At 41.0% G+C, this 27,372-nt stretch overlaps 2 protein-coding genes across 8 annotated transcripts in view; one reads left to right on the top strand and one right to left on the bottom strand.

Annotated features, from left to right (window-relative positions):
- The first annotated feature begins 6,504 nt into the window (after positions 1 to 6,504).
- On the top strand, positions 6,505 to 21,450 carry arhgef33 (Rho guanine nucleotide exchange factor (GEF) 33). The gene is made up of 16 exons (XM_030069929.1): positions 6,505 to 6,555; positions 6,933 to 6,971; positions 7,539 to 7,657; positions 8,663 to 8,811; positions 9,026 to 9,142; positions 10,278 to 10,404; positions 13,468 to 13,600; positions 15,686 to 15,793; positions 16,393 to 16,485; positions 16,685 to 16,833; positions 16,961 to 17,053; positions 17,555 to 17,724; positions 18,467 to 18,927; positions 19,427 to 19,660; positions 20,239 to 20,381; positions 20,645 to 21,450. The coding sequence occupies exons 1-16, from the start codon at positions 6,553 to 6,555 to the stop codon at positions 20,769 to 20,771; spliced, it is 2,265 nt and encodes a 754-aa protein (XP_029925789.1). The 5' UTR covers positions 6,505 to 6,552; the 3' UTR covers positions 20,772 to 21,450.
- Positions 21,451 to 21,712: 262 nt separating this feature from the next.
- The window catches only part of LOC115372224 (mitogen-activated protein kinase kinase kinase kinase 3-like), a 56,010-nt gene continuing 50,350 nt past the window's right edge, over positions 21,713 to 27,372 (bottom strand). For all 7 annotated transcript variants that reach the window (XM_030069925.1, XM_030069924.1, XM_030069927.1 and 4 more), the window contains one exon: positions 21,713 to 26,975. In XM_030069925.1, the coding sequence (XP_029925785.1) occupies positions 26,888 to 26,975 (88 nt within the window). In that variant the 3' untranslated portion in view covers positions 21,713 to 26,887. The remainder of the gene's footprint in view (positions 26,976 to 27,372) is intronic.

Consider the following 27,372-nt stretch of genomic DNA (forward strand, 5'->3'; position numbering starts at 1 on the left):
TCTGTCATCATGAGATCTCCACCATTTGAAGTCCCTCACACTAATAAAATGACACTGAGACTTACATAAACACATTTGGGGATATTATATGAATTATTACCTGAGTTATTACCTTCGGGACTTTATTTACAAAGCAGTGACATTTTAAACAGTGCAATCGTCTGTATTTACAGACCTCTGACTCGCAATAAGCTATTTTTTTATTATTATTATTTTTTTTTTTAACTCCAAATAGATAGAGTATCACATTTTGGAATGGAACCCTTGGCAGCTACCATGTAACACTGGCAACACTGAGATGCTTGGCAATTTAAAAAACATCCTTAAACTGTGTCTTTACCAGGAGTCTGCACTGACAGTGCTGGCTTCTTCTTCTTCTCAGTTCAGATGTGAAGGAAACACTGTTTTAGGCTGAATCAGTGCCATGTGCATTTTCAAAATGTTCAAAATTAAACTGCATTTTTTTTTTCAGCACTGTATCTAATAGCACACATTTAACTATTAAATTATTAAAAAACAAGGTTTCTAAATGAACGGTTGTTCCATATGAGTGACAGGATTGGAGGATTTTTAGCATAGTATTAGCATATTCATAACATTTGGCCACATGGTATCAGTGGTAATGGCGTGAACAACTAGCATCTTCAAGCAAAACTATCTTAAAAAAACAGCAATATAATAACATCTAAGAAATAACTGAATAGGACTGTATGTTGAGATTTTGTCAGTCATACTTACAATATGATCAAAAATACAGAGAATAGAGTGAGAGAGTGTAGCTTTGGTCTTCCTATGGCCTTGAGCGACTCAAATGATGCTACTTCTTGTTGATCAAGTGACTTGTGGAATGTCCCTAATTTTTAGCAGGGGGAAGGTGTCAGGGCAAGAGGACTGAGTGAAAGCAAAGGACAAAGTGTATTCATTGATAATGTAATGTATTACAGTCACTTTTCATGTGTGTTTATGCATGTAATCTCCTGGGGACAGGTGGGGACAGAAAAGTTGTAGACAATTTGACAGAAACACTCTCGTATGAACAAAACAGAGCTTAGCATGTTTCAGTAGTTTGAGCACCAAATACTACAAGTTGTCACTTAGTAAAAAAGAAGAGCTAATTGCTGAAAACATCAGTTTAGCACTGGCCCAATACAGGACCCAGGCACTTACTTTGCAGGGGCTAAAGGGCTAATGCAAGAAGAAGTCCCAGTCTGTAAACGCTCCTTCATGAAAATACTTCACCCACATCACATGTAATGTTTCAAGCCCAGTGCTCCTCTTTAGACCTGAAATGAAAACACACTCCTCTGTATGAATGTTATGGGCCAGGTCACATGAAATGCCAGCTGGCTGAGAGATCTAAAATTACAGTATAGTTATGTATAAAGTATGCAAAATCACTGCAATGAAAGCAAGTTACACTGCAGCCCTATATCACGTTAGTGCATCATGACATCAAAGACGTATGCTGTCACACTCTCCTAATGTATATATATGTATGTATACATGGAATAATGCACATGACAGAAAACACTGGGCTATAATAACCATCATACATAAATGCCAAACATGCTGGAAAATGAGAAAAAGGGGCCTAAGGGGCCTGAGTGATGATGGGGTGTAGGTATGGGATGACTAACAATGTATGACAGAAAGCTGCAAATAATCAAAATCCTTGTTCATGAACACAAACAAAAACCCTCAGTCAGCATTGTAAAGGTAACATGGCTGCTCTGCACCTAAAAATGCAATTTCCAAACTCTTGAGCAAGAGTCCAAGGTCAGGAAAATTATATATACCTTCAACCCAATAAACATGAAAAACATCACAACATGTGGGCCTAAACCAACCCTTCTACCCTGCAACCCCTGTCCCATCAGTGGTCACTCACAGTGGGCATTTTTGATGCTTGCTAATCTAATACACAGTGGCTCAGCTGCACACTCACTTCAAATCAGAGGTGCAGCTTGTTTCAAAAGTGAGGGCGATGGAATGTTCAGCAGGCTTTTCCTTAATTTACATAAAAATAAATCAACACTTTTGTGTCAGCACGTTTGTGTTGCTCAGGCTTGAAAGGGTTAAACAGCTTTGGTAACAGGGAAAAGACTATCTGGAGCTGAGGGTGCCTTGTAAAAACATGCTGTTAGAAAACAGTCCTTCCATCATGCCCATGGCTAAGTATAAAAATGACTTCCATAACATTTCCATCAAGAAATTTCCAAATTTCTCCCAGCAGTTTCCACTGGCTTGTCGAGGAAATCCATCGCGCACGTTTTCTGTATCCGGCCAACCAACTGGTAAACAAGCTGAGTGTCCAACAGTGGAATCACTTGAGTAGCTCTCTTTTGGAACAAAGAGCACATTTTCTGTTTTGCTGTATGTGTAATATATCAGCCGTCACAAATTGCCACAGTGAAGTCCATATAAATCCAAAGCCAAATGAAGAAAGTTGAATTGAGTTTTTCACAGAGCAGTATTCTGAATGGATTCTGCTGAGGTGACAGAGCTTACTCTGGAACAAAAAGGTCCTTGTCAGCCTCATTAACACGTTACCATTTCGCTGACACCCTGCTCTCAAGTGCCTGGGCATGACATTAGGTAAAATTGTGGCTGATGCGACTCTAAGATGAGAGTTAAGAGGAATGTAAGCTACAGTAAATCTCTGACTGTGGAGCCTCCAGGTTTGAGTCAGGCTGCTGGTCAGAGGTACAGTAACCTCCACTGTCATCCACAGATAACATCAGAGAAGAAGAAAAGAACACAGCAGGCAAACAGGACAGACACTCTATTGAATCTACAGCCTGATGCCTTTCACATGACTGAGAGAGAAACACACACACACACACACACACACAGAGAGAGAGAGAGAGAGAGAGAGACGGAGGCAGGGAGCTGGACAGAGAGAGCAAAAGAGAGAGAAGAGAGAGCAGCCTCAACCCATGTTATGTTCACATGAGCTGATTCACTTATCCCTGCAGAATAAATTCAATCAGCTATAAACTAAGAATGGAACTGCAAATGAGAGGAAGAGGGAGGGAGGGAGCGGCCAGTGGCAGAACTTATAGGATATAACAAAGAAAATAAAAGAGTGAGAAAAAGGGGAGGGGGAAGGACAAATATGAAAAAGCAACTAAACAGATCAGGGAGATTAAAGATGTAAAGGAACTGCAGAGGAACTAACAGAAGAAATCTGACAGGAGGTAAATGGTCATACACCAGAAGCAAATGTACCTGTGGGAAAACTACAGCAAAACAACTGAGACATTACAGACCTAAAATAACTTTTATAACCTTAGGAAGAAATTGAAGATGTTAGAGAACATCATAAAAAAACTAAAAGAACTCCTTCAAGATGAGGAATAAAAAAGCAGTAGAAGAAGAAAAAATATCAGAGTACAAAAATATAGAACAGAACTAAAGATACTGTAGAACTAAAAAGATTAAAGGTATATAAATAAAGATGCCAAGGACGATACATATATTTCAAAAATGTAAGTGGAAAAAGCTCAGAAGAGTTCAAAGAATTAAAAACAATCATCAATGTTTTATGAAAGACCTCATAGAAGAAGCAAACAAATTCATTTAACTTGTAAAGTTGTAAAAAATATTGAATTGAAATAAATCAGAAAAAAATAAAGGAGCTTTAAAGATTTAATATTGGTCAATAGAAGAAATGTAATAACCAGATCTAAGAGTGCAAACATGGAGCAAATAACTTAAAAAACTAAATGAAATCATACTGTAGAAGTACTGAAAGGATTAATAGAAGAAACAGAAATTACACAAGTAGAAAAAGGACTAAAACTGGGTCTATATAAGCATTCAGACTCCATATTTGGCAAAGTGCTACTGTGTCTGAAAGTGTCTTTGGGTACGATTTGGAGTCGCTTCACTTTTCATGTCATTTGTTGTTTTTGTCTAAATCAGCCGACGCCCCCAGAACAACCACCTGAAATAAAGCCTGTCCCGTTGTGTCTCCCGTCGGCCCCCGTGGTGCAGCTGCAGGGCCTGGTGGCGGAGCTGCGCGAGGGGCTCCACGCTGCGCTGACAGAGCTGCGCGAGCTGCGTCAGAGGGAGCACGGCCTGGAGGAGAGGCTGCAGGCCCATCAGAGTGACGTGGACGACAAGATCATGGGCGTCAAGAACTCCCTCAACACTTTTAAGGTACTAGAGACACACACACACACACACACACACACACACACACGTTCAGCAGCATTTCCACCCCAGGCTGTTCTTGGTGAATCAGGAAGGCCTCACTTGGACCATCTAACACCGCAACTCTACTGGAACCAGAAACTGATTTCATTCAGTAGAGTGACGACAGCTCCTTGAGACATTCAATAGTAGTAAAACTGACACACACACACACACACACACACACACACACACACACACACACACACACACACACACACACACCTGTAAATCTCCCATATTACTTTGAGTATAGCAGACACATACACAGACACACTATATAACTGTAGGGACTTCTATCTGGAGCACTGGAACTGAAATGTAACTGCAGTATAATTGTTCCAGTTCAGCATACAGACAAACATAAAGGAAGCCTATGTCTCGTTTTTTAAACATTAGTTTACGGGCACAGTATCACTGACAAATTGATTTTCAAATCTTGGTATAACTGCTATGAGCAAATGCGAGCATGTCAAGATAATTGATGGCTTCAGTTTCACACACGTGGGCTTTTTCAGTCAGAGGTTTTCTCTTACACTAATGCTGCGTTCAAAACAATTTGGAAGTTTGAGCTCCAACCCAGAGATTACCGACTTACCGGCTGCAGGTTAACACGGGGAAAGCTTGGATGCCCGAGGGAAGTTTGGTGGAGACGTCAGTATCGTTTAAAACCTTCGTTATATCCATTGTAACAATTCCATTCTTACCTCTAACAGTGAGGACCGCCATGTTTTATGTTGTCACTGACATGAAGTTGGATAAATCGGAGCTTTGAAATCACACCTGAATTTCCAAATTTGATGCCTTTCAGTTAATTTTTAACAACTTGGAGCTTGTTTTTTTCTGAGTTGCGAGTTGCCTTGAACACAACATAAGTCACACTAACCTGAAAAAATGCATCTTTATTGCATCTTGTTGTAATCCGGAAGCCAAGCAACGACATTTCGTTGCAAAAAACTCACTGCTGTGTTTTTTTGTGCAATGACAATAAAGAAAGTCTAAGTAAGTCTACGTCTATCTTTATGTCTCCGTCTTTATTTGCTGTCCATTCACACTAAAACAGTGTTTTTGTCCCCTGAAGATTTTTGAAATTGCTCTCCCAAGAGGATAAATTTGAAAATGCCAGTTTCATGTTGTAGTGCTGTGAGCAAAAACTGGGAAAGCAGAAGGCCTCATGATGTGATTGTCATTTGATCTGGGCTGGAACCAAAATAATCCACATGGCAGATGAACTAATAAGAGTGTTGCTCTGCACATGCCTGCTAGGGAAATTGAACTGTGTTTGGCAATCTGTTGTGAGCAGCCAATTTTTCAAAAACTGAACGCTAGTATAGACAGAAAACACATCAATGATATTTTTGGATTTACTCAGCATTAGTGTGGACTTGGCTGTTGTGTTTTCACTCCTCCTCCACCTGTTTGATATGTACCTGCCCATTCTCACCTGAGCTCATTCTCACTGATTGCCTGCCTGTCTATATATCCCCCTGCATTCCTTTATTCTGTTTGGCAGTAAGACTGAGCGCATGTTGGGGCTCCCCTTCACCAGTGCAGATAGTAAAGGTTATGCATAACTAATGTATTTGTTTCTATTGCTGCAGTTCAGTGTTTATGGATTCATGTTTGAGGGTGGCTAGATAATTAATCAGTGTAGGCTGCACATATGTATCCTTTCTCATGAATGTTCTTTGGTCCCTTTGTTGTTTGTATTAATATTAAAGGCTGGTTGTCATGTGTAAATGGCCAGTGCACCAGAATATGAACAGTGATTAATTGAGGAGATGCAAGCATTTGAATTCTTGGTAATTATTTTAAATAGTGGTAATTAGTGGTAGGCCTGCCCCCTCCCCCACCCAGGGAGGCAGAGTGCTACTGTTGTATTTAGGTACCTAATTGTAACTTTTCACTGAAATTGTTTAATTTGTGGTGTTTGTCACTTCAAGATAAAACTATAACCATACCAAGCCTCAACATCAAACTACATGTGTGCACTGTGGCAATAAATGGGTTAAATGGGAACAGCAGCAGCCTCCTCGCATTCTTAATGATGCACCCACGGTGATGTTAATGTTCCTCTAAACTGCTCCACCTACTTAACTACAGGTGCTACTGATGACTTTAAGGTTCTGTTGTGTTCAGGTGGAGCAGAGCCAGGGTCCTGCTGAGGTCCCTGCTGCTCACTGGAGATACTCTGCTGCACTGACAGAATTAATTAAAGCTATTAGCAACACCTGTGTTTACCTGCTTTTTCATTTCAAACTGCCTCCTGTGAAACTCTGGACTCTTATGCAATCATTTTCATGTCAAGAACTCGCTGTGCTGCCTTCTCTGGTGAGGAAACTTTCTCTCAAAGCCTTCATGGTAAATTCATATTCCCAAAAAAGCCAGCCATTTCTGATCCATTGGATAAACCTAGGTGGAAAAAAAAAAAACTCACAGTAGTCATGCTGTATAATCTAAGTCTCTAGTGTCCAGGCTTATGCTTGGTACTTCCCAAACACATATTTTTACTGCAAATGCCATGTCTGCAAAATTGTGCTTGCACAAGTGTGTGTGTTTGACTAGATGAGTGTGGACAGACGCCAGTTTTTTCCATAGGATCAGAAATGTCTGGTGTTTTGGGAATATGAGTTTATCAGGAAGGTTCATTTGTAAAACCTGCTTCATTGGGAACTGAAGGCAGCACACTGAGTTCTTGATGCAAAAATGATGTTTTAAACTTCAGTTAACCCTTTCAGCGCAGTTTGCTCTGGCAGAACAGTGCCCTCTTCAGGCAGGTAGAGGCTGCAAGCCCTCTTAGCAATACATTTGCTTCCATATAAAATAAATGAAAAATAGAAAATTGGAAATTGAAATGAGTTTTCTGAAACTATTTTTCATTTGTCAGATCAATTTATAACAAAAAATTGTGGAGTTTTTTTTTTTTCTTGCTGTGGAATGATGGATAGAAAAATGAAAATTTGAAAAATAGAATTGGAAAGTTTGTTTCCAAATTTGTCTGTAGCCCCTGCCAGCCAATCAGATGTAAGATGACTCAGGCAAGACAAGCAGCCGCTGTCAGCCAATCAGACATAAGTTGAGTCAGGTGGTTAAAACAAATTCAAAATGTTAATTATACTTTGATCTTTGACAGTTTTAGAAAATTAAATTCAACTTTCCAATTTTCTGTTTCTCATTTTTTTAATGTGGAAAATTGAGCTGATAAGCATAAGATGGACCTACAGCAGTGAATCTGTAAAAACCAAAGCGACCGTGACATGTTGCTGTTAAAATGTATCACGCAGCAGCTCGATTGTGTGTGCGTGTGTGTGTGTGTGTGTGTGTGTTGTGCATGTCCCCTCCAGGAGGAGCTGAGCGTGGCCTTATTCCACATCAAGGATGTTTCCAGCAGACAGAGAGACGTTCAGAAGCGGATGGAGCTGCTCCAATCAGAGAACAAGGACAACAGCTCTGTACCACACAGGTGAGTGGAAAAGACACACACACCCAGCGGTGTAACCATCATTTCAAAAGTGTAGGGGATGCAAGACTTCAATTTTTCTTTTGCCTAAAAATAAATCAACAGATTTGTGTATATATATTCACTTTTCTAAATCCATAGGTTCATGGGGGGCTTTAATTTTGAAAAGTTTTGTTTCACCCTCTTAACAAAAGTCCCCCTTTTTTTTTTAAAGCTTAAAACAAAAAAGTGCTAAAAAAAAAGCCCTCATGTAATTTTTTTCCTTGGCAAATTTTCAGGTAATCTATAATTTTTTTTTTTTTAAGTAAATTTCTGGTAATTTTCAGCTAACTGCTAATTTGCTTAATCTTTTCTTGTGCTTTTTCTAGTGAATTTGCAGTTTAAATTGTTTTGAAACATGCATATAAAAACTGACATGTATATAGGAAGACAATGCACATTTTGCACATCATGTATATGTTGCAAAGTCACTTTTTCCTCTCTGCAGTCATATAATTTATTTTACTTTATAATGCCTTAAAATCTGCATGTCAATGCATTTTCTTACTGCTCATACTATTTTCATTATGTTTATATTTTCATATCACGAACTTAATTCTTCTCTCACTATGTATTATATTTCACATCCCCAGTGTCCTGTAATTTTCATACTTCTCATTTATGTGTCTTATAAGTGTCTTGTATCTTATGTTGTCAGCTCTGTTATGTTTAATACCCCATTTACTCAATTTTTATTTATATCCAGTATTGTTCTTATCTGAATCCTATTAGTTACGGCCATCCCAGCTTCTGCTAAACATTGGTTCTAATCTAATAGCTGCTGGTGTAAAGGTGAGCTACCAACACTGCTGAGGTGCCTTTGAGCAAGACAGTGAACACCTCGATAAATAAAGAGATGAACATAAGTAGGGGCTTAGTAGGAGAGCTATGCAGGGAGACAAATTCCACTTCACTTGTGCAAACTGGCAGACTCTGTCTTCTTCTCCTCTGATGGGACTGGCCCAACAGCAGGAAGAGCTCCAAGGGGGATTTGCTGAGCGCGCTGGGGGAGGGAGATGCCTGCCTGTCCGCCCAATCAGAACTCAGCGTCATTCAGCACTACTTTGCCAGTATACCAAACAGTGGGTCACCACACAGGAGCACTGCATCCACACAGAGTGAGTGTGTGTGTGTGTGTGTGTGTGTGTGTGTGTGTGTGTGTGTGTGTGAGGGAGAGAGAGAGAGAGAGAATGAGAAGGAGAGTGAGAAATGTATGTTTTGATTTCTTTATGGATTGTAAATATCCCCGTAACAAAGGAAAATTCATGTCTACAAGCATTACAATGTAAGTGTGTGTGTGTGTGTGTGTGTGTGTGTGTGTGTGTGTTGCAGCTTCTGTCTCAGACCAGGAGCAGCAACAGAGAGGTTGCCAGTCCAAATCCCCAGTGTGGGGTGAAAGGAAGAACAGTAGAGATGAGACAGAGGCCCCCAAAAGCCTCATAGAAAACAGTAAGGAATAGCTGTACTACTGCTACTACTAATGATCAGTACTACTACTGCTCAGTAGTGGAAAGAGTATTAGAAGTTGCTACTGATGTAGAGGTATTGTTAGTGTTTCAGATATTGTACTACTATAAAAATCTGCTGAAGCAAAAGTAAACAGTCACTCATTTGACATATAGTCAAAATAAAAGTTAGAGTTAAAGCTTATTAGAAACTGTAACTTTGTTAGATTCAGTCTTTTCCATGCAATTCTAAAAAAGGACTTTTAGCTGGAAATTTGGAACCAACAAAAGCGCACCAACAAATTTCCACCGTTTGTGAATTTCTGATGCTCAAGATGCTCACAGGAAGCTGACACAGTGTGTACTCTGTGGTGGATGTGATTTAAAATGCAGCGAAGCACAACATGTCAGCATAAATGTGCTTACATTAAAGCAAAATGACTGGCTTAATAAAAATAGTGTGATGATAGAAAATCCTGCGCTCTGAATTATGCTCCAGTCAACTTTACTTAGTGGAACAGACCTGACTTTCAACACACACCTATATACAACCACACCTGTATATATCACCTGCCAGTTCCCTTCACCTGAGTGCTGACATCACTTATTTTAGTGGATGGGATGGACAATGTTTATATTTGCAAAAAGTTGGCTTTAAGAAAAAAATACTCAAAAGTATAGGTGCACTACTCATTTACAGTAACGTGACGAAATGTAATTAGTTGCTCTGACTCCTGCTGCTACTTGTGGTACTACTACTTTTATTACTACTGCCACAACTATCAAAACTACTACAATTTAGTACTGCTACTACTATGCCTACCACTGCATACACAATGTATTCCAGTGCACTGTGCACACAATAGTCTCTAATAAATTTAAATTGATAAAGTGTTAAAGGCGGTGAGCAACATGGAAACCCACAGTAAACGTATCTGGGACAAAATTTCCTTGTGTGGGAGTCAGAGTCAGAATTTGGTCACATTCAGAGCCGCTTTAATCACCAAGGACAGTACTCTATTTGTACAAGAACAGCGGGACCTCACATGCAGTGATTGGCAGGAGAATATAAGTTACATTAACATACATAATGTTCTCTGTGTGTGTGTGTGTGTGTGTGTGTGTGTGTGTGTGTCCAGATAAGAGGCAGACAGCTGCCCTGGAGCTGCTGGAATCAGAGAGAGTTTACGTCTCCTACCTGTCTCTGTTACTGAAGGCCAACATCTCCTTCAATGGATCAGAAGTCCTCACCTCCAAGGACAAACGGTAAGCCTGTAGAGCAGGCATTGTCAAGTGTGGCTCGCGGGCCAGTGGTGGCCATCAGAAATGTTCCTGGTGGCCTGTGACAAGTCAACCTCCTACACACTGCCAAGGTCTCCAGCGATCTCGGTTGACATAACGGCATTTCAGAAGCAGTAGAGGGCCAAATTCAAAGCTAGAGGAGTCCAGTGGTACCAAGCCTGTCAAGCTCGGTTGTTGTCAAGTTGGCTAAATTTTAGTGAGGGAAGAACTGGCATGGCCATTTTCAGAGGGGTCCCTTGATCCCTGACATCAAGGCATCCAAATGAAAATGGTTTCTATAAGCACCGGTCTCCCCTTTGCTGATATGGCCACCTTATGCCAATCCCATGCAGTTTGGGGAAAAAACCATATATTTCACAGTACTTTGCTTTGAAGAATGGTAAAAATGCGTCCCCTGGGCTAAGCTGCCAAGTTAGGAATGGCTGTATGGCAATAAGGCATCTCACAAGTCATACACGATTCATGAGATTCCTACTTGCAAGATAGATTTCGTCATCATTGCAGGAACGTTAACCGGTTAGTGAGGTGGAGGAGCCGGGGCCGTTGCACAAATTGCAATGTGTCAGTGAGGAGAAAAGAAGTTTCAGGAGAGGCAGGTGAATGCACTGAGCATGAGGTTCAATATAAAAACACCATTATGGCACCAATCATAAAATGTATGACAGCTAAGATTGAACAATTTCAAAGAGGCTGAACTGCCCAGCACTCAGTTTTCACAAATCTGTTTTCACCTCATTATCTACAAATTGTATTTATTTTACTCTAGTGACTGCAAACCATTTCCAAAGCATAAATTGTAGAATTGCACCTTTGACATTACAACATTTACAAATGGATATTTTTTCTCCTCCAGGACACAAGCATGCAGTTCTCACATGATGTACAGTTGGCATGACTTTCAGTCTAGAATGGGCTTTTAAAGAAAAGATTTGTTTTGGAATAATTTTGAATTTCGTTTTTTTCTTGGGCCACTCCCAATCCAATGTTGGGCCCATAAACTGGCCCTCAGTCATCAAAGCTTTGAGAAACCCTGAGATGCTTTTTTTTATTTATTTATTTTTTTAATCTTTATATGTTCAAGGGCAGCAACTCCACCTAAATACACAGTGAAGTTCCGGTCAATTTCACTTAATTTCATTTGATAAAACCTGGAAAAGAGTATTATTAAAAATTAAAGAGACATATATTCAGTGTATTTGAAAGGAGGCGAGGGGTACATTTAACTTGTTTGCTCTATGTGGCACTTTGCCATTGAGGGAAATAGGAAGTAATGGCATTCCTATTTTGAGCTAAGTGCACACAAACACACACACACACATACAAGCACACTCATACATACTGTAGCCTCTGCTCACCTATATGGAAATATAAATTGACCCAGATACCGAGAGCTACGACCTCATCTGGTGCGCTGCCATAAATTTAATGAACAATATCGCAGATTACATCTCTCTCTCTGTCTCTGGAGCACACGAACACACACATACACACACATACCACTGACACTCTGAATGTATACCAGGAGTGGCTGTGATCTAATTTGGGAGCTTACAGTGAGGGGAGGACAGGAAATAAATTAATCGAATAAAGGCAGACTCTAAACACCACTGAGACAGAGGGGACACTCTTTTCAGAAAGACTCTACACAACCTGAAACCATGCGAATGTAATCACGGTTTAGCTGCAGCACACGTGTTCCCAATGAGCACAAACGCACGGCTGAAGTGGACACTGAACTGGGTTAAATGGTATTTGAGAATAATTGCGTTTGTTTTTAACGTGCTTAAGCTGCTACCAGATTGTTGGGGTTTGTCATGCACGATAACAATGAAATCCAGAAGGTTTGGCCTCTTGGCGTGTGAAAGTGATTTTTTTTATGTTAAATAAATCCCTCCACATGTAATAACAAGGTGGCAACATGTGATAGAAATGTTCACGCGAGGGGCAAAATGAATTGAAATTTGCACATCTAAAATAATAACGTGATCTCAGCAATAATCGGGGAATGTCATAGCGAGACTTGTGAATCTTGAGTCATAGTTGATAATCTATCCACGTAAAAAACTATTTTTTTCTGCAAATCTCTTAGTTACACTAATTGTGTTCATATAAAGCAGCCATTTTGAGTTGGTGTTGTTGAGTTTTTGAAAATGAAACACTCATGTGGGGGGTTTCAGGGCACTGATCACGTACATGCACATCCCCTCTCTATGAACTGACCCGTGACTGGCTCAAGTCTCCCATCATGGGCTAGATTTTCTCAAGCCTGAAGGAAAGGCAAGGCGAGTTTATTTGTAGAGCACATTTTATGCTCAACAGCAATACAAAGTGCTTTACATAAGCATAAAAGTATATTTAAAAGCAAACAAAAAAGATGCTTTAATTTTCTGCTCTTATTTATTTCTCTCCTTCTTTGGTACAATTTCTCTTTCTTTGTTAAACAGCATGTCGTTTCTCTGTGTTGCACTGAGCTCATTATTTTGTTATGATAAGATTATATTTTGTAAACCAGCAGAAGTCATTAGACAAGTGCAGATGTGTAACAAAAGCAATATAACAAGTAATAAAACAGTAAATGACTAATAAAACAAAGGTATAAAATGAAATAAAAAGTGAACACTGTGCTAATGTGAGAAGGAAAGCACCATCTGTAGACTTGAATTTGTAATCCAGTTCTTCATAATTATCATCATCTCTGCTGTATGATGAAGATGGATGAATCTCCTCAATAATTCAAAGCAAATGTGAATTACCAATAAATTATGAGTAAATGGTGGCTTGCCCAGGTAGGGCCTGTTTTAGCAACCAGACAACTAAATGGTTTTGAATTTTGACATATTGTGAACTGTATTCTCACTCAGCTCCTCGCTCTTCCTGCTCTTTCCATCTTATCTATTTCCTGTATGTAATCCTTCACTCTTTCTCCTTCCTGTCTTCCTTCACTTTTACTGTCCTTCCCCTCTCCTCACTCCATTTTTTCAACACCTGATCTGTTTCTCCACCTTTTCCCCCTCTCTGTGTCTGCAGTCCATTTCCCAGCTCTCTGAGGTTTCTGATCCAGCAGCATCTAGAGCTCCTCCACACCCTGCAGGAGCGTGTGCTCAAGTGCCAGTGGCAAGGCATCATGGGAGATGTATTCATGAGGCTCACCAGCAAAGAGGTAAGCCAAGGACATGGAATTGTCGGATGGAAAGGAAACGTCTCGGTGTGCGGTGGCTACATGTCCACATAAATTTATATTATCATATAATTGTTGTAGAGTGCTGTGTCATCTGCTGCACATCAAACGTCATGCATGTCATCGAATAATACGAGCTCAGTTTGCCCATGTATTATAGGTGCCACATGTGTGCATGCGTCTACTGCACTTGGCAATGAAAACGATTATGATTTTGTTGCACATTGTTTCACACATGGACCTGAACAGGATTGCTGAGGTAGAAAAAGTTTCATTCATTTGGCATTTCAGAGTTTTGGAGAGTGTTAGTGTTACATGTTGGTATAAATGCTATTTAAGAAGCTTTCTCACCCTGACGAGAGTGAAATTCTGAGGGAAACAGTGGCAAGGCCAGTGCAGAAAACTGGTGAAGTTTGTGAATTTTCAGCCGACTTATGCCTTTTCTACACAACCTTCTGGATGTTATTGCACTGCAGCACTGCTCATCTACATGATGACATTATAAAACCATGTAGATTTTAGTTCACTCATTTGTGCGTTTACCTGGATAAGAATGTCAGCTTGAAGGAGTATTCCTTTAAATTGACATTCTTACCCAGGTAAACATATAAATGAGGGCGACAGCAGAATAAGCTTCAGTGCCTACATCACCATCATTAAAAAGCAACAAATATTTAAGGAGTTACATCACAACTGTCCTCAGTCCCATTTAGACTTTTTCCAGCTAGAAGAGAGTTGGGTGTGCTTTAGTGGATGAGTTTTGATTATTGCTTGATTATGACAATCACTTGTTTAGTTCTGGATAATAATCTTTCAAAACACATGGTAATGTCTTTGCAGTTCCATGCAGTAGGTTGTAGTCTGGCCGGGTTAAACAGTTGGGTATGTGATGAAAACTTTGGCTGTCAGCAGACGGGGGGGATGCGTCTTGTGACTGCGTATGATTTGATTGTAGATACATATGAATCAGAATTGCGCTTTAAATGAAAGGTCAAATTCCTCTGCATTGGTCACACTGCAGCAGAGATGTATAGACAACTTAGGTGATAGAAAGATAACAGGATCTCATATCCAGCACAATGAGACTATGGATAGTAGACCAGCTGTGACACTCTACATATGAGGAATTACTTTACAAAATGAGACATGCTACAATAATTATTACTAGCATGAAAAATACAAAAATAGGGCTTGTAAAAGATAAGCAGGTAACTTAAGTCAGTTACAGCTTCTCTATCTGGAGAAACTGAGTCTCTAAAGGTGATATAATTTATTTAAAAAAAAAAAAAAAAAAAAAAAGTAGTATTGGAAAAAAACAGAAGGAAGGTAATTAGCTGGCAGACATGATGTTTGCCAAACCCCTGCTTGGAAGGAGACACACCAGGAGGATATCACAGTTCTGTTCAATTAAGGCCAATGTGTGGCTAACCGGCCAGGAATGAGTGGGAGGAAATGAAGTTATTGCAAAGGAAGTGAGTCCTACAGCCTTTATTTGGCCCAAGACCAAGACAATTAGCTGCTCACACTGGCAGTACAACCACAATGCATTATGGGACCTGACTAATTGGCTTGTAGTGAAGGAAGGAAGACAGAAAGGAGGGAAGCAACAATGAATAAGAAAGAAGGAAAGTAAGGAGGCAAGGTGAAGAAGGAGGCGAGGAAGGAAGGAAGGACAGTCATGAAATGCAGAATAAGGGGAGGAAGAGAAGGGGAGGCAGGGGAGTGCTTTTTACCTTGTATTAACACTTATCAAACTTTAGCAGTATATTTTCAGTGCAGCAGACAATTGACCCAATTAAAGTACAGTGTGTAATATTGTTAATAATATAAAGATTCAGTAAACATTTACAACAGTTTGTCACTGTTAAACTTGTTTTCTTATTTCATTATCTGTTTACTTGTCTCATAAGTGTATTTGTTCCTCAGATTAGATTTTTTTTTATTTGCTCATTTAAAATGAAGACATGGAGAAATCAGAGGAGAAAAAAAAGATTTTAAGGGTACGGTTGAGATGATTTCTCTTCACCCACTTCTCTCTCTCTTGCTCTTTTATCTCTCTCCCTCCAGAGTGATTTCTTGGACTTCTATGTGTCTTACCTGAAGGAGCTTCCAGACTGTCTGTCAGTCGTCAGCATGATCACCTCCAGCTCCATGAAACCTACTGCTCTCCTCGAGGTGAGGGAACATGACAGAGCAGGAGAGGACATGACGGGACAGGTCATGACAGGACGGTGCACAGCAGGATATGATAGGACAGGACCAGGCTGGACAGGACGTGCTAAAAAGTTATATGATTGGACAGGATGTGACGTGATAAGACAGGCATAACATAACAGAACATGGCTTGATAGGACAAGACATATGACATGACATGATCATCAAGTGGGAAGTGATTCCCACTTCCATAAAGGCAAAATATCATATATCATAAAATATAAATTTTCTGGGACTATTATGACAGAGAATTACCATGCACTCGTGTTTCACCTGAGCCTTAGACTACTCTTGTCACTCTAAACTGATTCCCAGAATACTTCATGATAAGAGAGAGCATTGCCTTTGATTGTTTAGAAATGTGTCTTGCATCCAATGTCCAAAACAGCTACAGACATATAAATCACTGCTCCTATCCTGATTGATTTAATTTGATTTTAATTTGATTGAATTTGATTCGAAGTATCCAACTGACTGGTTGACCTGTTTTCTACCCCCATCCTGATTGGTTGACCTGCCCATTGCTCTTGTTCCGATTGGCTGTGTGGTGCTTCCATCAGTGTGAAATAATGGGCGATGATACCAAACCATCGCTCCACACTCTGCTCCTCCAACCTGTTCAGAGAATCCCTGAGTACCTGCTGCTGCTACAGGTCAGCTCAACATGCACACACACGCATGCACACACACACACACAACTTTTAAGTGCCGTAATTTTAAAATACTATTAATTGAACAGCCAACCAGTCAAACAGAAAATAAATACCATAATGCACAAGATCAAAAAAATGATGCTGATGATTCTGAACGTTGCAGCTGCTCAAGTGTGTATATGTGTGTGTGTGAGTTCAGGGTCTGCTGAGGCAGACGGACGCAGAGCACCCAGACTACTACCTGCTGCTGGTGTCTATCCAGCAGTTCAGGTCCTTCACGGCTCAGTATCACCACCTCCTCCAGCACAACCAGGAGCTGCTGCTGCACAACCGCAAGGAGATGAAGAGGTCCGTTCTACGATATTATGTGAAATACAGAATTATAGCTCATGCCAAGCACAATTAAACAAGACTAACCTTTGAACCTGGTGAGAACTAGAGTGAGGCCAGTATTCCTTGTACTTTGCTCCCCTAGCAGGTCCACCATGAAACAGCTGTTTAAGACAGTGGAGTGTGGGATTCAAGCCAATGACCTGGGTTCACCATACCCACCCAATCATGCTATGCTGTGAGTATCTACTGTATGTACTGGGGTGGGAATCGCTGGGTAACTCGCAATACAATACTATCATGATATTTAACCCACAATAACGGTGTAATCATGGTACAGGCAATAATGTGATACGATATATTGTGTAAATAGTCAGATATGAACCATCACAATGTCTGTAACTGAAGTAAAAAAATCACATGGAAAAGGCAAAATAATTTTCCAACGAGCAGGAATCATTTGTGTTTTTCATTGTTTTAATCTGCACAGCGACTGCAATATGACAACATGACAGAGCAGTTGCAATAAAATAACTAAAGGCAGGGAACAAATCTGCCCCATAGTAACTCAGATGTGCATCTGTGCAAATTAATCTGAAAACTCAAATATTGATCGCACAAGTTTATTGATAATGTATCATAAGAGGAAGTACGGTATTATCAACATGTAGTGCAGTAGGAGACTAAATCATTTTTGTTTACTGCCTCATTACTGTCAATCCTTTCTGTGTTCCACCAGAGAGCATGCTAACCAGGTGAAGCGCAGCAAGCAGCGGCTCCTCGAACAGATCCAGTCTCGTCGTTTCCAAGACTGGGACAGAGACCGGGACCCTGAACCTCATCGTTATGACCCAGACCGGACCTCTCACCTCCCCTTCTTCAGCCCTGATCCAAACCACAAACCTGCAGGTCTGGACTTATAAAAACATTTTGTTTTTAACAATGATATCTTTGGCATTTGTTGTTTGATCAGGCATTATATCTTGGGAAGTGACAGGAAGAATGTGATATGTAAGCTAATGTGATGTACTCTTGATCGTGGTAGGGAAATCCTCTTCAGAACAGCTGGAGCAGGTAGGGATGCAGTGTCTTGCTCAGGGACACTTCAGCAGAGCAGTTGCATGTCAAGACAGGTGCTTGAATCTGGTTCCTCCTGATGAGGGATTATCTCCCAAGCCTTTACACAACTTTGTTGCTCAGGGAGAAGGGGAACGGTGGATTACGGTTACAAGACCAAGGCCACAGTCAAACCCAAAGCAGAAAGCAGACAGCATGTGGCCAAAGTCAAATCCACGATGTCATGAGTCCGTGGCACTTGGTCAGCAGGTTTTGGTACACTGTGTCTCACCACCAAGGTCCTTTCTGTCCCATTGGCGATACTTTAGGTTAAGAGACTACTGCAAAATGGAGCTGTCTTAAGAAAAAAAAACTATCTCAGAAGCAAAAGACAAGTTGGAAAAAAAGATTTCAAACAGGGGTTTCAAAAGCTGTTTTGAAAAAGCTGGATCTTTGTCTCCTGCCAATGAAGCAGGCTCATTGAGGATAATCAAGAACTTTCATCATGTGGAGACCCACCTTTTGGGACAATAAATGATCATCAATGAATCTACCATCCAGTCAGCCAATCAGCTGATTAATCTTGGTGTTCCAGGTCTCCACAGTATCCCAGAGAGTGAGGCTCCTGAGGGGTCCATGCCATGCCAGCATCGTGTACCCTCCAGACCTGCCGACTACCAGCACGTCCCAGCTGGGTCTGCTTTGGCCGATGCCCTGGGAGAGTTCCTCCTCCCTCCGGATCCTCCAGAGATGGAGGGCCTGTATGAGGACGATGGAGACTCTATCCACAACGTCTCCATCTTTGATCACTGCTCCTCTGCCTCTTCTGATTCCTCCATCGACATCGCCTTCGTGAGATGCCCCAAGAACGCTTCGACATCACACCACGCAGCAGCAGCCAATGTGTCATCCACACGCGAGGTCTACGGCGGTGGTGGAAGCCACGGGAGTTCCTACAACAAACTGCCCAACCGAGGGTGTGTCTCCCCAGATGAGGCTGTGATGATGCGCCACAACCAGCATCGCCCACTTCAGGCCAGCCAGCGTAAGAGCAAGGTGAGATTATTTTAGTATGTGATTGGTGGATTTTCTTTTTACTAGATTTTTATTAACAAAAATCACATTTGAATTCATGAGATAAGATGAAGCTGTAAACTTTTTATGGCTGTAAAATCTAATAGATTTGTGTCACAGGTTAAATGACATGATTTATGCCTGTATCAGCTCTCAAGGTACCATAGGAAGCTGAACTATGTACTTTATTACATAGAGTTTGAGTATGTAGCACTGAAAATGTGACACAAGAGAGCATTGTTACTTTATGCTCTAGCAGACCATATTTATTTATTTATTTTAGCAATAAAGGCTTTTTAACCTTTGCACATAAGAGTGCCCTGGCTTTCTTTTTCAGTTTATTTTCAATCTGCTTCCTGTTCATGAAGTCTAAAAGCAGCAGGAAAGATCTGAAATAATTTAAACAAAATAAATAAATAAATAAATAAATAAATAACTACTGTGATTGATGCCATTTCTCGTTTTTGTCTCGAATCTCCAGTCACTGAATGGCCTGCAGCTGGACAGTACGGTGAGCAGTCTGGATGGTGGCCCCCTGTCGGACCACCTCCACAGAGTGGGACTGGGCAGCCATGCAAAGCTGGAGCGCCAGAGCAGCAAGGGCAGCAAAGGGTGTCCCACCCCATCCCGAAAGGTCCAGAGCCCCCTGGGGAACAGCCAGCACAGAGTGGACACTGACAAGCAGAACGAGGATCTCCGTGGTCTGCTGAGCAAGGTGCGTTCAGCAAAGGGAAGAAGTGAAAAGTAGTGAATTGATATTTGTCTTTGCAAGAATCTGTCTGGTACAATCAATATTTCGTTACATGTGGAGCATTTTCTGACACTCTATTCAGAGTGACCTAAACATGAGAGAAAGCAGGCACATACAGTAGGTGTTGATCAACACACTGGTCATTGCCAGAATCAAACCCTTGAACTTTTCATCACAGTGATGTCAGTGGTGCAGTTTCACCATTATTTTAAGCTCATTGTCAAGACAGTGATGTGCGCCTACAGGTGCATGACAGCACACACAGGGACGCCTGCTTCACTTTAGTGGAATCCTGCTGGTGCTGTAGATGATCTGGCGCAATAACACTTTTTTTTCTGTTAAAATAGTAACAGTGGACTTGGACACATCCTAAACGCTTTCATAGACACATTCTAGGCTGTTGTGTTCTATCAGTTGTCAATAAAGAGTAGGGAAATGGATATTTATTTATATATAAATGTGGTGAAGTATTACTTTAAGTCAGTTATTATTATACACTCTGCACCTCTTTAAAAGTAAGTATTCCATTAAACCCCCTGCAGGACTCTGGGATCCAGTCATGGGGGGAGGAGCCCAAGTGGAGGGGTGGGGCAGAAGAGAATAACCACACCCCTCTCAGCGAGAGGAGCCGCAAGCAGGAGAAAGGAGGCTTCAGGAGCTCGTTCAAGAAGCTCTTCAAGAAGAAGTAAGAACAGGGATATAAATATTAAAAGACAGATGTATGCACAGAGGCAAGGCAACTAACATCTTCTTAGTGACAGGAAGCAACAGAGAAATATGGACTTAATATTCAGAGCCACTGACGATACAACTGGTGTGAGAGTGACGCTACTAATCATCTCTACCACTATGTCATTTGTCAAAATCGCAAAGATCTCCAAATATTGGCTTACACTTGCTAAACAAATTACTGAATTGTTGAATGTACCTCTGCTCTCTGTCCACCAGGGGCAGTGAGGAGAAGAAGGAGAAGGGAGGTGAGAAAACGGCAGAAAACCAGAACAGCGACCACGAGACGTCAGGTAAAACGCCCCGACTGGCCCATCTGGAGATCGACCGCGGCACCGCTGTGTGAACACCATGCTGGGACACACTCACACACACATACATAGACACACACTGACAGATGCACAGACAAGTACACACATACAGATATATACACAAAGATACGTATGCAGATGCTTTGGCACAGATGTACACCTATGCAACCAAAAACAATCTTTTCATTTACAACTGCTGTATAAATGCTGTACAGGTATTGGCTGTCTCATGTTAATAGCTACCAGGCATGGCAACTTCTCTGCCAAAGCTCCCGGAGGTGTATGGGATTCATATTTTTATAAAGTAAATCAAAAATCCTGTTGTTTTCCCCCTCAGCTATTGGGAAGTTTTGGCCACAAACGTCACTGAAAACCCCAACAGTGTGTAATTTAATGGCCCCGACTTTGTCTGCGCTCCTTTCCACTCCATTCTTATTTTATTTTAGCAGACCATATAGACCGTAACAAGACATTATATTTTGCATACTCAGGAGAACAGATATTAAGCGACTGTATATTAAAGACTGTTTGTATGCTTTCCCCGCTTAAAGAAACAATGCATTTGTTCACATCCAAAAATCTGAGCTTTTTTTGTGGCAATAATTTCAAAACACTTGATGAAAGTTAGTTTTGTACATACAGGAATATGGTGACAAGAGTTATAGGCCCACATTAAAATGAAGATGTTCAATAAAGGTCAACATTGTAACACTACTTTTGGCTCAGGTGCTTCTATTTTCAAAATGTCACTGGGTTAATTATAAAATTAATACAAGAATAGAGCAAGATTATATTCTATATACATGAAAACATCAAAAAAACAATATTTGGACAGCCTTCTTGAGTCCTCCACATAATGATCAGTAACATTATGTATGTCTTTCTATTTTTCCCCCCCAAAAACAACATATAACATTTTGCAATTGACCACTTTAAATTGTCCTGCATATTAAAAATAAGCATGAGACACACAACATTTCAGTTCCTTCTTTTTAATGTGTTAACCTGTCATCTCATAAATCTGTTACACTTCTGAAACAAAATATAGGCAATTATACAGTATGTAAAACAAACCCATTTTATTTTACACTATATACATTTTATAACGTGTGCATTGCATTATGAAAAATAAAATGAACAATCATGGAACTGTAATAGCGACAGAACAGAAAAGGCCTATTGTTTTTTTTTTTGTTTGTTTTTTTAAATTTTGGGAGCAGACCTGGGTCAAACAGCTTTTGCAAATAATTCTCGTTTGTTTCATGTGTTTTGAGCACCAGATGGTTGTAGTTTGCAACGTGAAAACACAAAGTTGCGGCGATCTCAGGAAATTGTTTGAAAGTCAATTTAAACTTTACTGTGACTAATTTCTCAACCGATAATCCGATTTGGCCTCATGCAGAACTCTATGCATCTGCTGCTCAAAGCAACTTTCGAAACAAACCCTATGAATTATTTGTACATAATATCTGACCCAGGGCTTGGTGTGGATATAAAACCGAAACCAAATGTACATATCATCAAACCCAGCAATGGAAGGCCATAACGGCACCTGCACTGTGGAACCATAGATGATGTTTGTATATATGACTGTGGAATTTACAGTAGGAGTCCACATGGCATCCTTCAATCCCACTGAAACTTACATGTTACTCTGTAAAAGTCCATATTTCTTTAAGGTTCGATCATTTCTTGAGTTGCTTCATAAGTTTTGTATCGAAGTTCAAAATTGCTCAAAAATTATTTGAATATCCACTTTCACAGAATAACATCCTAAGTCATTTTCAGTGGAATATACCTTTTAGGTTGTCTTTGTGTGACAGGTTTGGCTAACAAGCATCTATTTCTCTGGTTTTGTTCATTAACACATCTCTACTGAATGTACACAGACATTGTTACTTGATTCACAGAGAATGGTTTGTTTAACACTGACCTTACATACTGCTTATGGTCACTCTGATCAAAGAAAGTCTTCTCAGGGTGTCACTCATCTGGGACATTGCACAAAACAGAGGTGCCCGTCTAAATTTGGCCATAAAACTTTCCAGCAAACACATCTTGGCCTTACATCTTAAAATGTAGCACTCCTAAAATCCATTTTCTTTAGCGTCAACTGTGCCTCAACTTAGAGGAATGTTTGTTTTTTTCTCCAGAGTATGATGAACTGTTTGAAGGCGAGGTCAAGCAGGGCTGGCAAACTTCACTGACAAACCAACAACATCACACTAATCAAATTTCATCATAATCACTAGGCTTAATGACTGACATTTTTCAAAACTGCAGAGCTTTGTGCAAGGCGATGCCATTTCTGCTGATGTTTTGGACATCTAATACACAAAACAGTTATTAAATTACCATTTACTAGACAGTGTGACTAGCAGTTGGCTGCAGCCCTAAACCATGACCAGTCTGATGGTATTGGCAAGAAGCACATAGATTAGTATGACGGCAAAAGCACCAGTCTGGGGGACTGATTTGCTTTCAAGTCAGTAAATACAAGCAGTTCACCCTCCAAGGTTACAACCCTGCAGTGCTTTTCCTATTTCACTTCTTCAAAGATTTGTTCTTAGCTCGTTCATCTGCATTTTGAAACTCAAACTCTGCTCAGCATTGCAGGGTCCAACATACTTCCTGGTTTCAATAAATTTCCTGACTTGAAAGTAGACTGACCCCAGCCGCTGCCGGTTCAGCTAGTGAGATTTGACTTAACCCTCCATGGCCGCCCTGTGGCTAAAATACAGATAGCCGCTGGGGACTTGTGAAGAAAGTGTCCACATTCACCTGACTAAAAATATCACGTGGCAATTTAGTGTGCCGACTTCACATCACTGAGATGTGTATTCCTGGTGCCAAGGAATACCACTTATGTGTGTGTTTTTTTTTTAACAGAGTAAGAATGTGCACATCGAAACTGATTTAAGCCAGGCGCTGGAGAAAAGCAGAGATGAAGCACTGATCGAAAATATACATCCTCAGAGTGGATCCAACCTCCATGGATTTAGTTGGGAAATAGCTGATAAACAGCGGCAGTTGAACAACAACCCCTTTTCATCAAAATGGTACAATAAAGCATCAGGGGCTGGAATCCAGTGTGCAAATCTATTTTTTCATTAGTGCTTCCCAGGAAAGTGTAGCCATACAGTTTGAAGGGGCATCAAGATGATTCCCATCGATGGAGAAGCGTCACTGAGTGTTTGGGGCGACAGACTCAGCGCCATGTTGGAGGAAGGACAGCGGAAGAAGAGACTGTGGCATTTTTGCCTGAGGAATCAAAGAAAATGCCAACTGCCCAGGTGTACAGTGAAGGCAATCCAAATTTCCTTGTAAACCTGGGGGAAGAAGTAATCAGGGAAGGACAGGTGAATGCTTTACGATCCTTCCTTCCACTGCCAGTAGTCCAACATGGTGCCATGTGCCCTGCAACCACTAATAAGCAGCTTCCACTCACTCAGTGACCGGCCTATGGAGCTAAAACACCGCCTTCCAGATGTCAATTCCCCATTCATTTCTGTTACTAGCCAATACATCTAAACAATGTTAGGCTGTGAAATGACTTCATATGCTCCAGTACAAAATCAATCTGTTTTCTAGTTTGTTGTTAAATCCCCTTCTTTGAGTTCCTTGTCAAATTCTACATTACCCATGAAATGTATCGACTTCCCATCAGCCAGAGATGTTGCTGTTCCCATGGCAACATTAGCTGCCATTGTTGGTAGCCAGGCCAGAGTGAAATCACAGTAATGCTATTGTATTTTATCACTGTTAAGAATGAGAAGAATTGAGTTGGAGCTGTTCATTCCCTCTTAAAAAACATTGTCTACAGTCTAGAATCCTGTATTATATCAATTTTTTTAAAAATTAGAGTATGAAGCTCACCATTCACTCCATGGATGGTTGGTGCAGTTATATGTTCAGAGCTTTTTTTAAATATAATAAATTTCATCAGTTTTTGTCAAGGGGGAAAATGACTGGGGAATGTACTTCTGGAACCCAGGCCACTGGAAAAACCAAGAGGCGACGTGTTTGAGCTCCACTGAAAATCAGCATTAGTATCGATTTGCCTCAGTTAGGTTCAGCTAGATTAGTGTTTCATGTCCTCTAAAGCAACCTGTAGTTGTCACAGCTTGTAAAGACTTGCATCACGCTGACACATGTAGACTGCTACACAGCGCACACCTATATGCATGGATGTAGTGTGATCTCTCATACAGAGGTCGGCCTTTGAAAAAAGTCACAGCCGTGACGCCACGGCAGACATGACTAACATGAACAAAATGTGTTGATTTACACAGGAACAAAAATCTCTTTCTAAACTTATTCAATCAAATCTGATCTTATGACTGCTGGGTAGCAAACTTTTGCCAAGCAGCTATATTCAAATAATTATCGTTTGTTTAAATCGCTTTCAAGTACCAGATGGGTGGAGTTGATGTGGCCTATCTTCTGGTAGAAATAAATCAAGCTATAAGAAAAAAGATTTTTCTTTCTGTGTAAATCTGTTTTTACATCTGTTGTGATGTTCTTGTACTACAAATTAATCTGCACCACCAAGTGGCCTCGGGCAGAATCACAACTGTCACTTGTTAAAGACCACATCTGTACATGATGCACATGTATGTACATATTCTACGTCTACACACACACGCTGTGCATACACACAAGGTCATATATTATAATGACATCACATTTGTTCATCAAATACCTTTTTCTCTGTGCAAATTTTCAACACCAGTGGTTCAATAATCTTAAAAAAAAAAGCATAAAATGATGAGAAAGCAAAGGAGCGTTTGATTAAAACAGTATTAAAAAAAGAAAGGAAATCATGATGTCAAACAACCATAAATACTACTAACAAACAGAACTCAACATCAACCGCCCTGATGACAGATGCTATGGCGCAAACAACCAGGAAGTTAAAATGCCCGCGTGCGGGCTGTGATGATAATGACGACGCATGCAGAATGAAAATGACCAATCAGTGCCACTTCCTGTGTTTGCTCAGTCCAATCCTGAGCTCCAGATCATTATTAGAATAGTTTTGTATTACTACTGCTGTTCATCTGAGGAGACTGCTGGGGGCGTCGCTTCCTGACCCTCGTCACATGATCGGGGGGGCTGGGAAGTTAACTCCCCGACACTCAGCAGCTCAGCACGCCTGCCTGCCTGCCTGTCTGTCTGGCTCCACAGTTGTACAGGAACAACTATACACACGCCTATCTACACAACCAGTCTTTTAGTGTTCATCTCTGTCAAAAAAATACTACATTTATATTTACAACAATTAAATAGAGGTCAATTAAGCACTTGTGTGGTGTGGTGGTGGGAAATTCGACGCTAGCAGAGGTGGCGAAGCTTTTTAGTCTGTTTTCTCTTTTTTTAAAAAACAAAAATTAAAACAAAAAAGCCATCCTGGTTGTTACACATCATGCCACAATAAATAGTGTAGTTAAAAAAAAAAAAAAAAACACAAGGAACAAAAGAGGAAAAGGAAGGAAGGAAAGGAGCCAGAGGAAAGGAAGGAGGAGGAGGGAAGGCAGAGAAAAATGTTTTTGTTTTTCTGTGCAGGATGGCTCTTCTGTGAAGCTTTAGCGCTAATAGCAGTAGTAGTAGTAGTATTTGCAGTACTAGAAGTAGTGTTGAAGTCAGTCTTGGTGGTGGAATCGGTTTCCCGGTGTGCAGGGGGGGGAGGGGTGGGGTGCTGTGAGGAAGGAGTCTGGGTTTGTGTGCTGAGGAGAGATCAGGTCCGTTCCCCAGCTCGAGCGCAGCGGGGGCCGACGGCAAAACAGCCTCACAAATGCCAATCCAATCTCACGTCACAGCCAGCTAAAACCTCCAAGGTGTGCTGCGATTCTCCGCCTCGAGAAACCCGTGCGACCAGTCCTGCAACACGCTGCTCTGTGCCACAGCGTGCCCGCCTCACCACTGCCACTGCTTACTGTGCATTTTAATTGGCTGCAACCGCAGATCTGCATCTAGAGGGAACACCGACACGCCGCTCGTCTCCCAGCTGCCAGCAGGCCGGATGGGGGGGGTCAGATGGGGGTGGGGGGTGGGGTACTTAGCCGTATGATGGGTATGGGTGGGGTGGGGTGTATGTGTCTCCCAGTTGGTGGTAAGCTGGGTACAAAGTGTGTGCGCATGTGTGTGTGTCTCAGTAGCTGTTTTCATGGCCTGCCAGGATGTAGAGGTTGCTGTGGGCTGTAGGGTTGTCTGTCGGCCTGCTCTCCAGCACCACCACCCTGTGAGAGAGAGAGAGAGAGAGAGAGAGAGAGAGAGAGAGAGAGAGAGAGAGAGAGAGAGAGAGAGAGAGAGAGAGAGAGAGAGAGAGAGAGAGAGAGAGAGAGAGAGAGAGAGAGAGAGAGAGAGAGAGAGAGAGAGAGAGAGAGAGAGAGAGAGAGAGAGAGAGGACAGATATAGACACAAAATTCAATTTAGTGTTACATGTCAAGGGAGGGAGCATTAATCTCTTGGTATTTTGCCTTTTCCCCCTGCGAAATGACAGCCCACTTTCCGTTGTCAGGTTGTTTTTTTTTTTTTTGGGCAGCTTTTCCTGACAAAAATAAACAAGAACTGGAGGAAATAAATGTGTGGAGGTGTAGCCAGGATCCATGGCAGCAATATGTACAGACAGACTGC

This window comes from Myripristis murdjan, chromosome 15 (genome assembly GCF_902150065.1).
Source record: "Myripristis murdjan chromosome 15, fMyrMur1.1, whole genome shotgun sequence".
NCBI lineage: Eukaryota > Metazoa > Chordata > Actinopteri > Holocentriformes > Holocentridae > Myripristis > Myripristis murdjan.

Coding starts and splice junctions, on each gene's coding strand:
- arhgef33 (XM_030069929.1), top strand. Junction 13,601..15,685: donor TGAGGCTCACCAGCAAAGAG/GTAAGCCAAGGA, acceptor CTCTCCCTCCAG/AGTGATTTCTTGGACTTCTA. Junction 17,054..17,554: donor CCACCCAATCATGCTATGCT/GTGAGTATCTAC, acceptor GTGTTCCACCAG/AGAGCATGCTAACCAGGTGA.